Source organism: Urocampus carinirostris, chromosome 18 (assembly GCF_059441175.1).
Source record: "Urocampus carinirostris isolate Australia breed hairy pipefish chromosome 18, RoL_Ucar_1.0, whole genome shotgun sequence".
NCBI classification, from domain to species: Eukaryota; Metazoa; Chordata; class Actinopteri; order Syngnathiformes; family Syngnathidae; genus Urocampus; species Urocampus carinirostris.
The window spans coordinates 13,473,101-13,489,191 of record NC_142366.1 but is presented as its reverse complement, the minus strand read 5'-3'; the positions used below and the strand labels follow the sequence as shown (position 1 = coordinate 13,489,191).

The following is a 16,091-nucleotide window of genomic DNA, read 5'->3' as shown; positions in this document are numbered from 1 at the left end:
ACGGGTCAGGTGTATCGACATTTTGTTCTGTGTGCATTGTTACAAAGTGAAATGAAATGATCTGCATACAAAGAATGACAATAAAAGTAAAGAGGTCATATAATAATAATAATAATAATAATTATTATTATTATTATTATATGACCTCAGAACTGTGCCGTACATGCGCTAACCACTATGCCGCCGTACTGCCCCTGATAATTTAACATTACAGCCAAATTAACAGACAAAGCCAATTCCTGGATGATAAAAGGAACACTTTTAGTATTTTGTGTTTGAAGACAAACAACACACATCAAAAAGTGTATTATACATTTTTTTAAAGAAAAAAATGCCATTGAAAGAAAAAAATACAACTCTAAATTTGTATACCCATCCATCCATTATCTGCACCGCTTATCCTCAGTAGGGTCGCGGGGGTGCTGGAGCCCACCATCCCAGCTATCTTCGGGCAGTGGGCAGGGGACACCCTGAACTGGTTACCAGCCAGTTGCAGGGCACACAGGGACAGACAATTCGCTCATTCATTCACACCTAGGACTGGACTGGCCAATTAATTTAACATGCATGTTTTTTTGGAATGCGGGAGGAAACCGGAGTGCCCGTAGGAAACCCACGCAAGCACGGAGAGGACATACAAACTCCCCACAGGAGGTTCGATCTCACGACCTCAGAACTGTGCCGCACACGCGTTAACCACTGTGCCGCCGTGCTGCCCATTTGTATAACATTTTACCCAATTTAAACAGCAATTATAGTCAAGTCAAGTCAGGTTACATTTATTTGTATAGCCCTTAATCACAATATGTCTCAAAGGACTGCACTGGTTACAATTACACCATCCCCTGATTTTAAACCAACATGCAGGCAAGGAAAACTCAAAACTTTAGCACGGGGAAAATAAGAAACCTTCAGAAGGGGCCTCACATGTGGTAATCCCCCTTTCAGGATGACCAGGGTGCAATAGATATAGCATTGGGTAACAGTAAAACAAACAAAGTGAACATTAATAAAAGAAAACGATAGGTAATATTTTGAAATTTGTCCAAAGAGTGCATGACAGCAACAACGCTTCAAGCCTGTAACATAGTCGGAAAAGTCCACGACGGCAACGTTGGAGCTTCCCATATCTGCTGGCTGGTCGATGCAGGTGTTGATGTGCTTCAGGCCCAGCTGCTGGTGCACTGGCTCATCTTAAATCGTCCTTCTCCCTCGAATCACCACCAGCCAGGCAGTTGGAAAAAGACAGGAAAAGAAAAGGATGAGGTGGGCATCAATCATAAGCTATTGAATAGAAGTGGGTCTTAAGTATAGATTTGAAAACTTCCACTGCGGTCGCAGATCTTATCTCCGGAGGCAGAGAATTCCACAGCACCGGGGCCCAGATGTAGAACGCTCTCGAGCCTGCAGACGTCTTCTTGGCTCTCTGAGTCACGATTAGACTGGCATTTTCAGAGTGGAGGCTTTATGCAGGAACAAAGGGGGAAACCAAATTGGAGAGATAAGAGGGCGCAAGTCCATGCAAACATTTGAAAGAGAACCTTAAAGTCACATCTTAAAGGGACTGTGATCCAGTGTAAATTAGCTAATATAGGAGTAATATGCTCAAACTTCTTTGTCTAAGTCAAAAGTCTCAGCTGCAAATTTTTGATGATAGATATCGGGAGAAAGCGATACAGTACATTACAGTAATCAAGCCGAGAAGTAATAAACGCATGAATTATAGCCTGCACATCTGATTGAGACAGCATCAGACGAATCTTCGCAATATCACAATGGTGGAAGAAAGCTACTCTAGTAATATTTTTCAAATATAACTGAAACGACAGATTAGGATCAAATATAACACTTAGATTTCTGACCGAGTCACTATTAGTGATTTTACGTTTGTCAAGGTTCAGGGCAGTGTTTGAGAACAAATCACGACAATGAGCTGGACCAACAATCAACATTTCATTTATTTCTTAGTTAAGGCGCAAAAAACTAACGTATTGATGCCTATCATGGGTTAAAATGAGACTAAATGTCACAACTGATACATGTTTCAATTACAAGATACATTAAATTTGAAATAAACATCAACACTAGTTAAATAACTGTCATATTAAAAATATACAATGAATGTAAAGTTTATTCACAAACGTTGCTTTTTGAAAAAATCTCAATCAAAGAACGAGCTCAATCTGTTTTCTAAATCCTTAAATTAGAATTAGGATTGTCTTTATTGACATTTATAACAACGTAGTGAATATTGTCTACAACAATATTAGACATGGCACACTCGGAGAGACATGTAATAAGAAACTTAAAATAAAAATAAGATAAAAAAGTATATTAGTAAATGAAATATTTACAAATAAGTAAAAGTAGTAGAATACAAATTGCCTGTGACCTTCAAGTCTTAGTGTTTTTTTAAATAATTAAATACACTTCGTGTGTACGTATTGCAAGTGTTGATTTTTTTTTGTTTGCGTTTCAACATCCCTTTATTTATTGTAATTAATTGTTAGTGGGTAATTTGATTAACTGAGATTGGAGTGTAACTTGATGTGGTGCTTACATTGTTTTTACAACGGAAAAGAAACCTCGTGCGACTCCATTTTGGCTCAAATTTCATAACGACATTGTAATAGCCCGTCGTTGAAATATACTAAGCTTCGTTTGCCTTGGTTCTCAAATCATTTAGCATCATCATAACATTTTTAAGGATGTTTTGGAGTAAAATGCCTGAAAATGATGTACTGGTGCGTGAGGACAAACATTTGCAGTGGATCCTTGCGTAGTTCCGGGGGAGGATCCAAAATGGCGGGCTGCGGCGTGTCAGCTTCCGTCCAGTGAATGAAGTCAGCTGACCTCCGTCTGCCACTGTCACGCACTGCATCGCGCATCGTTTTCTATCGAAGCAAGACAGCAAAACTGCCGTTTCGCAACCACACAGTGAGTCGAAAATATCCTTACCACCACACGATATCATTTAGACACATACGTTTGCTTTCTGTCATTCGGATGTGCTTGTTGTTTTCAGACCAGTATGCCATTGCACCAAAATGCCGGGGATGGGGATTCCTTATTTTCTGTCGGCCAACAGTCGCTCACCTAAACCGATCAACGTCATGATAACATCGTCTTAGCAGCTAACGCTTCTGTGTGAAGGTTATTTTGAAGGTTGCTTGCATTAAAATGCGTATAATGTAGCAGGCACCACACCATATAATGACAAGATCTGCGAGTCAACTTGAACGGGTTAAACCGTTTCGAATCCGCTTTTCAATTTACACCAGGACGCCACGACTAACGCCGCTTACGTGCAACATTCTGCACGCGCAATATACTCGCACTTACGCGCGCTTCGCATAAACAATCGGACATATTACCATCTGTACACTGTTAAATGTTACTACAGCACGGTCGTTGTATAATAATAAAACAGTTAAAAATATATATTTTGCAAGTTCCCCATTGTCAGTCACAACATGCATACTCATTTTTTCCGCTTCCTTATCCGTCTAGAAAATCATGTGCCCCGGTCACATGATGAAAAAACATTTTTTTCCTGAATTCCCTGATGTGAAATGCATGAAGTATTATAAATGATGTGATTTTCTTTTCCGCATCAAACGTCAACAATTTTCTGAATGCTTTAAAACCAGCAGGTTATCTATACCTCCGACAAGCCATCTTATCTTTTCATTGTTTTAGTTTGTTTGCACTCAAGTTTTACTGCTGCTTCATCAGTGACCAGATTAATTTTGGTGATGTCGGTGGCTAAATATTCCTGATTAAAATTAAATTATGTTAAAAACACCCACGGAGGCTGAAAACCGTGACAAGACAACATAGAATCATATTGCCCTTGTTGCTACATCTCTAAATAATATGAATGATATTTAGAGGTAAGATTGGGTTTAAAAAAGAATCCAGGCCGATTCGACCGAGGCCAGCGGGTATTAAAGCCCAAGCCCAACCAATTAGTATTAGTAGGACCAAGCCCAAAGACAATTTCACATTTTTTGTGAGGACTTGTGAGAAGAGACGATGATTAGTAACAAATTAAAACCTGTTAAACAAGACTGTATAAACTTTTACATCTTATAGATTTCTGTGTCTGCCGAAGTTACATTATCCAACAATTTTCCATCAGTAACAGATTTTTTGGAGAGTTGCCAGGAAAAGTTGAAGGCCATCTGTCGTCTTGTTGTTTTAAAAAATTAGGCGATAATGCACAGCAGCAGTACATCTTTGAGAATATAGGGTAGCATTTTAAGTGAAACAAAGACACAAAGAGGAACAATGACTGCTGGTAAAATGTTTTTTTGAGTTTAGTATCGACACATTGTTTTAATGTATCTTTTTTATCAACACATACAGTGGAACCTCAGTTCTCGACCATAATCCGTTCCAGAACCCTGTTCGAAAACCGGTTTGTTCGATCTCCGAAATCATTTTCCCCATAAAAATAATGTAAATCGTTTTAATCCGTTCCAATACCCTGAACGTTTACCTTGAATGTTTAACGTAAACATAAAGCTAACCCAGGCTAATCGTACGTCCGAGTTATCGTAATCTTCCTTACGAAAGATTACGCTAACATGAACGTGTAAAAATAAAAAAATCAGGTTGTTTACAAGTCATTTAGCACCCGGGTCTCCACAACAAGTGGTGAGCGGTTCATTGGAAAGGGTGCTCCGTTCCTACACCCTGAAAGTTGGGCTCCGTTCCAACACCCTGAATGTTTACCTGAATGTTCAACGTAAACATAATGCTAACCCAGGCTAATCGTACGTTCGCGTTATCGTAATCTTCTGTACGAAAGATTACGCTAACATGAACGTGTAAAAATGAAAAAAAGGATAAGAAAATAATTATGAATAGGATTTCTTACCTTTGTGGTGGTCAGCAGAAGGCGCAGGTGGACGGTGGGGTATTCCCTAGCAAGATCAGACACTCCATCTCCTTCATATTTTGCTATTATTTCTTTCTTAAATGCAATAGTTGTACGCACTACTTTTCTTTTTACACCTGTAGCAACTTTGCTGCTTGCACTGACTTTCTTCGCAGGCATTATTAGGGGCTAAAACACTTCGTACACCTATATTAAATCGAAAGCAAAACGAAGCACGTCCGTACGCGATAACAGTTGGTCAAGAAAAGAGCGATCTACACCCGTACGCCGCTCAGCCTCGCACCCTAGCGTACCCACTCACGCATTACCGGCGTTCGAACTCCGATTTTTTTGACCGAACAGCGAAGCAAGAATTTCTCGAAATTTTTGGTCGGACTCCGATTTGTTCGAACTGAGAGGCGTTCGAAAACCGAGGTTCCACTGTATTAGATTGAACAAAAGTCAGCAAGACAAGTCCAGCCTGATTGAACATAATGACTAACATTTAAGGCCCGACCCGGGCCTAAAATCGGGCTCGAACTCGAGCTTGTGCTTAAGGTCATACCTCTGCTGTGAAATGTATTTCATTTGACAGTCAATTCAGCAAAGATGGACACCTCCAAGCTGCCCAAGATCCGAGATGAAGACCGAGAAAGCCAGTTTGGATTCGTGCATGGAGTCTCTGGACCAGGTAACTTCCACACATTGCTTTTTGTTGCCCCAAATGTCCAAAACTGATATCTTTTTTTTCCTTCTAGTGGTGACAGCAACTGCCATGGCCGGGGCTGCCATGTATGAGTTGGTCCGAGTAGGCCACAGTGAGCTGGTTGGAGAGATTATTCGGTTGGAGGGAGACATGGCCACCATCCAGGTCTATGAGGAGACATGTATCTTTTAGAGGCCAAATGGAATATGTTTGTTGAGATAATTTCACAAAAGATAAGTGCGTATTTTCCTGAACGGGGATCCCAGCCGGCGTGTCGGTCGGCGATCCGGTGCTGCGTACCGGTAAGCCCCTCTCTGTGGAGCTTGGCCCGGGTATCATGGGCTCCATCTTCGACGGCATTCAGCGTCCCCTAAAGGACATCAACGACATCACACAAAGCATCTACATCCCCAGGGGTGTCAACATTGGCGCTCTTAACAGAGACCTCAAGTGGGAGTTCTCGCCTGTCAAAAGTCTGCGGGTATGTCGGCGTGAAACAAGATTTTGTCAAAATAATGTAGTTGGCATATATGGGACCATTGAAGAATATTAACGTCAATTAGTGTATTTCCCCCTCTATAAGGTGATCCCTCCCTAAAACAATCTTTTGTCATCTATTTTTTCCTCATGTTAGGCCCACCAGACGATAAGGCGCATGTAATTAAAACTACAATTAAAGATACCGTATTTATTCTTGTATAACCGTTGTGGATGTTGTATATTTACAGTAAATATTGGTGCAATGATCGATCGGTTTGAAAAATGTCACTGACCAAAATGGTAACCTGGGTCACGGCAGTTAAAACGTCAAAACCTAACCACTAGACATCTAGTAAAACATATGACATACAAAAAAGTTTGACTTATGTCATTATCACCTTATTTTTACTCACGATGACAGAAACGAATGTTGGAGAATGTAAAAAACAAAAAAGTAGTACCGAGGGATATGAATAAGACAAAAAAGTATGACAAGAGAAACAATTCTTTGGTGTATCTGATGATGAATCAGACTTTGTATTCAGTTATATCTTTTAGGACAAAACTTCTGTTCTCGATTCTTTAACATTCGTTTCTGGCACTGTGAGTAAAATAGTATGACAATGAGATAAAATCCAATGTCTTTTTGTCTGGCATCTGTATCACTGGTGGTCTAGTGGTTAAATGTTGGCTCTCTCACCGCTGCGACCCGTGTTCAATTCCCATTGCACACACTGCTGTGTGATTATGGTCAGATATGTCCCATTGCATACACTGCTGTGTGATTATGGTCAGATATGTTTTTCGATTGATCAATTATTGCTCTTATATATTAGTATATCCTAAAACATCATGTAATTACACACTTGTATAAATACGATACAACCATATTTTCTGGTATATAAGGCACACCGGATTATAATGTGCACTTACACATTTCTGACCATTTTGGGTTTTTAGGTGTGCCTTATAATCCGGAAATTGCGGTAATTTAACAATGACGGAAAAGATGGAAATCCTACGGCAGTGAATGATTTGTATACTGAACTGTTAAGAAAATAAGAATATTGTGTTAACGTTATTCATTTTAACAATACACTATATATATTTTTTGTGACAGTCCCATTGTTAGCATATTTGGTGGTGTTGACAAGGATACGCGTCAATTATTTTCAAACACCTAGTGCCCTTGACAGGAAAATATGTTGATCCTCAGACAGTGAATGAGTTAAATACATGATAGGGGATTGATAAGAGGCAGAAAGATAGGGCAAAATGTAGGGCACATCTGTCAAACTAATGGTCCTTGGGCCAAATTTGGTCAGTCACATCATTTGATGTGGCCTGATGAAATGACTGTGACTGAAAAATGGTTTTAAGGCTCCTTTGACCAAAAATATTTCCTACAATTCTTGTCAACTACTATACCTGCGGACTGATGGCTTAGCACCACTATAACCGCAGTGCTTCCATATCAGTGCCAACAAGTGGAATTGAGACATTTTCTAAAAAATATTTTTTTAAAAAATTGTTATATTTAGTTAATAACATATAGGTGTGGCTCTATTTTTCAAGCCAACTGTAATCTTTGTGACTTGAATAAATAATAAATCCAGTTATTTTACATTAAGGAGTAGTTACATAAACAAGTTATGTCAGGCCCTTTGAGGACATCTATTACGCTGATGGGGCCCTTGGTAAAAACTTATTTGCTACCCTGCTGTAGGTTGAAGCCGAGCAAGGTGATCAGAGATTTGATTTTTCTTCAGGTTGGCAGTCACATCACAGGCGGAGACATTTACGGGATGGTGCACGAAAATTCCCTCATCAGGCACAAAATCATGCTCCCCCCAAAAAACAGAGGCACCGTCACCTACGTGGCCCCGCCGGGAAACTACGACCTCTCCGTGAGCACCATCTTCACATTCCAAGAATAGATTATTTTCAGTAAGACGCCAGCAACACGCTGTTTTTCCAAATACCAGGATGTGGTGATGGAGCTAGAGTTCGAAGGCGTAAAGGAGAAGTTCACCATGGTGCAAGTGTGGCCCGTCAGACAAGTCCGGCCCGTGACTGAGAAACTTCCTGCAAATCACCCTCTGCTGACCGGCCAACGAGTCCTGGACGCCCTTTTCCCGTTAGCCTTTTCAAAAATTGAATTAATTTAATCAATATGGGCAGCAATTGAATTCCTAAACCTTTCTCATCCTCTTCAGGTGTGTCCAGGGCGGGACCACAGCCATCCCTGGCGCTTTTGGCTGTGGGAAGACCGTTATCTCCCAATCTCTGTCTAAGTACTCCAACAGCGATGTCATCGTGTACGTGGGCTGTGGGGAACGTGGAAACGAGATGTCTGAAGTGCTGAGGGATTTTCCAGAGGTGCGAAACTTTTGCCACTTCTACTAGCTGTACTCTCACTAAAACATTGATCCCACGTTCATTGCATTTAATGGGGACCAGATCCCCCGCAATATGTGCCAAACCTGGAAGTAAACCCCTCCATTTTTAACATACCATCTTATTTGGGGAAATGTATGCTATAAATAAGTGTATAAAAAACGCTCACATACATATACTCATTATACTAAATCATCAATACTATACTATGTGTTTGTGCTTTGGCGAACCCGGGGGTCAGCAACAAGCAGCTCTGGAGCTGTATGCGGCTCTATGGTGCCACCTAGTGGCTCCCTGGCACTTTTTCTCAATTGTTTGATAAAAAAAAAATGATGCGGTTTCTTTAGGAGGACAACCATGACAGTAACATTCTCATCGTTTTCAAGGGATTTAGATATATACAGTATGTGTATACAGCATGTGTTGTCTTTCTAATAAGGCTTATATAAAAGCTTTTCTTTTTTGCGTCTCCAAACACGTTTTTTTGGGGGTCCATTATACCTCTGCCAACATTTTAGGTTGCCAACCCCTGGCCCAGCCTAAACAAACATTTCTACTTTTTAATCGCCATGTTGGGCAAAAATGTGCTCTTCCGGCTCCCGCTTGCACCAATAATAACTGGGGATAACGGATCACAGCCGCACAGGTGCTATTCACTATAGGTGGAAAGAATGGAAAAAAAGAGTGGCCACGCAGCACACAAACTTGCTCCCTCCACCCCTTGGTTTCAGAGATAGTCTACTTGGGTTATAGATCAGTTACATGGTAGTGTTCATTTTACCCGGGAAAAAAACAAGACCTAAAGAGCTGCCACGCATGACACAAATTTGCTATCTCAGCCCCCGCTCTCAGCAATATTTGACTGGGGATTTAATCGATGCCGACACAACAGTGGACTTCCTTTTAGTTGGCCCATAAAATGCCTTCTGCTGGTCACTGCTGAAAGCAAAATGAGGTTGGGGGATAATGGATTGCGGCTGCATGATTGCAGTTTATTTTAAGTGGAAAAAAAAACACATAAAAATACGGGATAATGGATCCCAGACGCACAAGTGCATTTCACTTTTTTGTGAACAGAATGGCAAAAAGGGTCAGAGGGCCCGACAAAAAAAAACCCTGCTGGGCCCCGCTCGCAGTAATATGCAACTTTGAGAAAAAGTATTGCAGCCAGTTTGCATTTTAGTGGACAAAACTGAAAGTAAGAGCCGCCAAGACCTACAAAAAATAGTTCTCACGTTCCCGCTCTTGGCAATTGTTGACCGAGGAAATTGGATTGCAGCCACACAGTATAGTTAAAATAATAATTGTAGTTTTTTTTTATTCAATGAAACCCAAGGTCCCTGTACACAGAATTAAAACAGTGATATCAATAAAAACGGACATCAAATACAAAATAAATGCAAAGTACAGTGAAAAATGAATGAGGTCGCGAAGTAGCAAGGGATAACCGTATTCTGTATTAATGATGATCTTTTCCGCTCCACTCAGCTTACCATGGAGGTTGATGGCAAGACAGAAAGCATCATGAAGAGAACGGCGCTAGTGGCTAACACCTCCAATATGCCCGTAGCCGCCCGAGAAGCCTCCATCTACACAGGTACGGGATGTTTGCTGTCCGAGGATTTGCTCAGACGTGGGTAACGAGTTTTGTTCTTTTTCTACAGGGATCACGCTCTCTGAGTACTTCCGAGATATGGGTTATAACGTCAGCATGATGGCTGACTCTACATCCCGTTGGGCTGAAGCACTCCGAGAAATCTCGGGACGTCTGGCTGAGATGCCTGCTGGTTAGTGAAACTGCAAAAAGAAAATTATATAAATACACACACATATATTTTTTTATAAAATAAACACTATTAAAAAAGCTAAAATAATTCAAATTAAAAACTCAATCAGTAGAAATAGATCAAAATAAAAGTTATATTATTGCTGGAGAGGGACTCCACGCGTGTGCTGGTGGTTTTCATTTATTCGAGGATGGAAATGGTCAACTTAAGAAAAGTACTGTTTCGAACACAGTCCAAATACCAACCCTGACCCCTAAAAAGACTGAGTTTGAGGGAGACGCGTACGTGCACGCGCAAAACAAATTCCAATGATGATTTCACCCAAAAGATTGTGTCAGTAAGTAGAATATTTCTGAAGTTCTGGACACCACCTCTAATTTTTGAACTTTTATTTGTATTGTGAAAATATGTAAACAAGTAATAAAGTTATGATTAAAAAGTTTGGTAAATTTTCCTTGGGGTTCAGAGTAAAAAAAAAAACGTATTACACTTATTTGAGAACTGATCCAATGCATTTATTTAACATCTTTTTTTTCTCAATTCCTGACTTTGGAAAACCTATATTAAAATGCATTTTGATTTTGAAAAAACTACTTATATTCAATGATTTATATTTCAATTTTAAACCTTTTAATGTATATATATTTAAAATGTTGAGTAGATTCAACAAACTTATCATATATACAAAATAAAAGGCATTCAGAAATGTATTTAAACAAAATTAAAGTCAACAAAATATCATTAAATATACCTGCAATTTTAATGCCAAACCTTTATTTTTTTCCCCTGTCTAAAAGTAAACATGTTAAAAGTCTAAAGTCCTCCTAGCAAAATCTAGTCTTAAAGTCACCTCTAGAGGGCGCTCATGCTTGTGATGCCCTGCTATACACATATACGGGCTTCTACCCAATAGGATTACCCTCAATGCTACAATATAATATATATTAATAGAAACAGTAATGACAAGAGATCATTCTGTTCTTCAATTTTAATTTAATATTATTTATTTTTGATACTATCACCCATAAATTATCATTTTAATTTATTGTCACTGTTGTTGAGCTGGCTCCAGCACTTGAGTTCTGTGCTCTTTTATCGTAAATGATCTTGCACCTTCAAGGTGATACTTGTTAATTTTTTCCCAATTTCATCGTGCATTTGTAATGTTTCAACGACAAAAATTTGTATTCTACAGACAGTGGTTACCCAGCCTACCTGGGTGCCCGCCTGGCCTCTTTCTACGAGCGTGCCGGAAGGGTGAAGTGTTTGGGCAACCCTGAGAGGGAAGGAAGTGTTAGCATCGTTGGAGCGTGAGGAATCGCCCCTTAAAATCTTTAAAAAGACAAGTTCCTATCATGTATCCTTAGTGAAAATGTGCTTTGTTCCTAGGGTTTCGCCTCCTGGTGGTGACTTTTCTGACCCTGTCACTTCTGCCACGCTGGGTATCGTTCAGGTAAATTGAATGAATAACTAAATACATTGATCCCTCGCTAGTCGCTGTTGATGGTGACCAGAACCCCACAACAATATGCGAAATCCCGCAAAGTAGTCCTTCCCATTTTTAACATCTGAACGTTTTGGGGATACTATATGATATAAATAATAATATAAAAACTTTAGAGAATAATGGAATAGTGTTTCTTTATGCTTAGCCTAGCCAACATAAACATTTTGGCTTGATATCGCTTGCCGTGAAAAAAATGATCTCTCACGTCAATAGTCGACAGGGCATGATGGGTCGCTGATTGGCTTTACGGGTGCTGTTGATTCCAGGCAGAAAGAATAGGAGGAAAAAAAGAATCGCCCTGCATTTCTCTTGGCCCTCACTTTCAGCAACACTATTCTGGGGATAATGGATCTTTGCTAAAACAGTGCAGTCCATTTCAGGCAGACCAGAATGACATGCCTTCATGTAAGAGTCAACGGGGGATAGTTGTTCACATCCGCAAGAGTGATTTTCGTTTTAGGTGGACTTAATGGCAAAGAAAGAGCCGCCAGGCCCGGCAAAAGTTCCTTCTGCCATTCCCCACCTGCAGAAATATGGGCTTGTGGATAATGGATCATAGACAGACATGTATTGTCTACTTTAATAGTCAACTAGGGATAATGAATCACAATTAAAAACGGTGCAGTTAATTTAAGCTGGCCACAATGAGACACTTCAGCCGCCCTAACCAAAAAAACTACTCTGCTGGCCCGCACTCTCAGCAATAGTAAACAATGATCTGCGGCTACAAATGTGTGTTTAATTCTTGCCTGCCTCCCGACAAAAGTGCAGTTTGCCGGTATACACATGCGGCTGAAATATGGGAACATTTCAGCCGCATGTGTGCAGTTCATTTTAGTCAGAAATGACAGAAAAAAAGTCTTACGCTCTGCCAGTCCGCTCGCGTCAATGGAATGGGGATAAGAGATCGCAACCGCATGAGTGCAGTTCATTTAGAGTGGACAGAACTTAAAAAGGGCCTTCACGCATGGCACAAATTTGCTCTTTTGGTGCCCGCTCTCAACAATGGTTGAGGAAATTGGATCACTTCACACGGTGCACTTCAATTTATCATGCATCCAGTACACGGATAGAAGGGCTTGAATTTGTGTTTTTTTTTTTTTCAAGCTAAATGATTCTTCTATTTACTCGCGATGCTTCTAGGCTGCAAAGTGGCGAGGATCACTATAAAATGCTTTAAGCTTAACGTCAACGTTTTATCTTTTGGTTTTAGGTGTTCTGGGGTTTGGACAAAAAACTGGCCCAGAGGAAACACTTCCCCTCAGTCAACTGGCTTATCAGCTACAGCAAGTACACTCGCGCCTTGGATGAGTACTACGACAAGCATTTCCCCGAGTTTGTACCGCTGCGTACTAAGGCCAAAGAAATCCTACAGGAAGAGGAGGACCTGGCTGAGATCGTGCAGCTCGTTGGGAAGGTTAGAATCATCTCACATTTGTAAAGGATTTGTAATGGAACCTCATTTGAATACATTCTTGTCGCAGGCCTCCCTTGCTGAAACAGACAAGATCACGCTGGAAGTTGCCAAGCTGATCAAAGATGACTTCTTGCAGCAGAATGGATACACGCCTTACGACAGGTTCCATTATCATTTCTTTTTTTAAAATCCACCACCCCCATGCAAACTCGCAAATTTCACTGAAGTGTAAAAAAAGAACAAGTGAGTATTAGAAACTTGTAAAAACATCCTGTAATCAATTACCATAATGACGTTTCAGTTTTTTAATCAATTTTGATAAAATCATCACATTCATCTGTTTTGCTAAGTAAGACCATATTATTTCATATGGCTAGGCCTCAAGAATAATTTCCTGAATTGGTCTGATTTCGATTCACAACAGTTTAGTTTTTTTCAAAATTAAATTCACTCTTAATTAGTCCAATATATAAACGTTGTCTTTATTCCGTGATCCGTTTTTAAATTTCTTCTATTAGATAAAAAAAACCCTCATGTCGATTTAATATAAATTTGTTTATAGAAGATATTTTCTTCTTTAATGAATTATTAGGATGAATTTTTTGGAATAAGTAACTTGAAAGGCGGCACGGCGGCTGAGTAGTTAGCACGTCTGCGGCAAAGTTCTGAGGTCATGGGATCAAATCCAGCTACCAGCCTTCCTGTGCGGGGTTTGCATGTTCTCCCAGTGCTTGCGTGGGTTTCCTCCGGGCACTCCAATTTCCAAATGGTCTCTAGGTGTGAATGAGCGAGTGAGTTGTCTGTCTCTGTGTGCCCTGCGACTGGCTAGCAACCTGTTCAGGGTGTCTCCTGCCCACTGCCGAATTATGGCTGGGATGGGCTCCAGCGACCCTACTGACGTCTGGGTGCAGGTAATGGATAGGTAAGTGGAAGTAACTTTAGAGCGCTGGTGTGGAATATTGGACCACTAGATGACGCTAATGCAGACGAAAATCAATGCCGCAACAAGCAGAAAGGCTCCAGACAAACATGCCGGACTTTCTTTTCCATTATGTAAAAGAAATACAAATTTCTTGACCTATATTTAAAAAAAATAACATTGGTACTATCATTAATGTAATTTGCCTAGTATTCAAATGTTTGTTTGTTTTTCTACACTAAATATTACACACTCAAAAAAGAAATCCTTTAGGTTCTATGCATTGCAATCAAAACCATGTTTAAGAAAACAACTAAATGCTTATTAATGAAATAGAGGAATGGTGCAGAGAAAGATGACATTATTTATCTTTAACAAATGTTTGACAACTGAAAGAAATCAAAGTGTATTTTAACACTTAAATGTGACCTTTCAGGTTCTGTCCCTTCTACAAGACAGTGGGCATTCTGTCCAACATGATCGCCTTCTACGACATGGCGCGCCATGCGGTGGAGACCACGGCACAGAGTGACAACAAAATCACCTGGTCGATGATCCGGGAGCACCTGGGAGAAATCCTCTACAGGATCAGCTCCATGAAATTTAAGGTGGGAAACTTTCTTGGCCCTTGCTCTAAGCAATAGTCGACTTGGCATATTAAATCACTGCAGTTTATTTTAGTCTGGTCACAATTGCTTGGACCTACCCGAACCATAAAATACTCTGCTGGCCCCTTCTCCTAGGAATAATCAACCAGTGATAATGGATCGCAGTCATAGCTGTGTATTTCATTTGAGATGGGCCATTCGCCATAGTAAAGCATTGGGCATAATGGATCTTGGCCGCATGAGTTCAGTCAGTATTAAGTGCAAAGAACGAAAGGAAAGAGCCACCCATGACACATTTGTTATCTTGGCCCGCTCTCAGCAATAGTTGTACAGGGATAATTGATTGGGGCCAAAACTGCACTTCATTTAAAAAAAAAAAGCGCCGATTGTGGATATTAGATCGTGGCCACAACTGTGCATTTGATTTTTAAGCGGGGCAGGACAGAATGCTTTGGTCCCCCCTCCCGCAAAAATATGGGATTAGGGATAATGAATCACGGTTGCACCAGTGCCGTTCATTTCAGGTGGAAATAATGGCCAAAAGAAAGAGATGCCATGCTCTGCAAAGGTGCGCTCTGCCGGTCCCTGTCCGCAGTAATATGCGAACAGGGACAATGGATCACAGCGGCACGAGTCCAGTCACTTTTTGGTGAAAAGAGCTGCCAGGTTTGACAAAGCATGTTCTCTGCCGGTCCCCGCTTGCAGCAACATGTGTTCAGGGATAGTGGAATATTTGTGAACATGTGATGCAATGAGGCCTCGAATTATAATATGTGAAGCAGCAAGGAAGTACAGTCTATAGTAAATTCTTTTTTTTTTTTTTTTTTTTTTTTTTTTTTTTTGCATCATTCTTCACGTTTTTTTCTCCATGGCAGGACCCGGTGAAAGAGGGCGAGGCCAAAATAAAGGGAGAGTATGCACAACTGCTTGAAGATATGCAGAATTCCTTCCGCACTCTGGAAGAATAGACGTTTCTTTTTTGTTTTTTTCCTTTTTCTGGTCTTCAATCCATCACATTCCACCTTTTGTGCTTCCCTGGTGTGTGTGTTTGTGTGTGTGTGTGTGCGTGAGCATCTTCTTATGGAGGTCAAAGAGAAAAGATGTACTGTATTTGTGATTATTTCAGCATGATCTGGATTTTTCTCGTGTCCCCTTTTTGTTTACATCTTATGTGTGTAAGTGCGCATATCCGTGATACACTATCAACTCTGTACAGAAGAAGTATGAACAGAATATGTAAGGAGATCAGTCTATTTATTGCAGCGTTTTTTTTTTTTTGATGTAACGTGGTTGTTTTTGTGTGACTCCTGTGCGTGATTTTGTCGTGTACGAATTAAAGAGATTAAAACGTGCAGGTTGAAAACAAAAATGGAAAACTGGTGTCTTCT

At 40.3% G+C, this 16,091-nt stretch overlaps 1 protein-coding gene and 1 long non-coding RNA gene across 2 annotated transcripts; one reads left to right on the top strand and one right to left on the bottom strand.

Moving 5' to 3' along the window:
• Window positions 1–763: 763 nt before the first annotated feature.
• LOC148348418 (uncharacterized) lies at window positions 764–2,956 on the bottom strand. Its single transcript, XR_015847505.1, has 2 exons — window positions 2,761–2,956; window positions 764–1,463 (listed from the first exon to the last, which is right to left on the bottom strand). It is a non-coding gene; the product is annotated as an uncharacterized LOC148348418 (long non-coding RNA).
• atp6v1ab (ATPase H+ transporting V1 subunit Ab) lies at window positions 2,788–16,079 on the top strand. The gene is made up of 15 exons (XM_088321881.1): window positions 2,788–2,937; window positions 5,478–5,573; window positions 5,641–5,769; window positions 5,855–6,069; window positions 7,838–7,975; window positions 8,054–8,205; window positions 8,285–8,447; window positions 9,954–10,062; window positions 10,130–10,252; window positions 11,448–11,562; window positions 11,642–11,705; window positions 12,973–13,176; window positions 13,244–13,338; window positions 14,532–14,703; window positions 15,579–16,079. Exons 2-15 carry the CDS (start codon window positions 5,492–5,494, stop codon window positions 15,669–15,671), a joined length of 1,854 nt encoding a protein of 617 aa, XP_088178007.1. The 5' UTR covers window positions 2,788–2,937; window positions 5,478–5,491; the 3' UTR covers window positions 15,672–16,079.
• The last annotated feature ends 12 nt before the right edge of the window (window positions 16,080–16,091 follow it).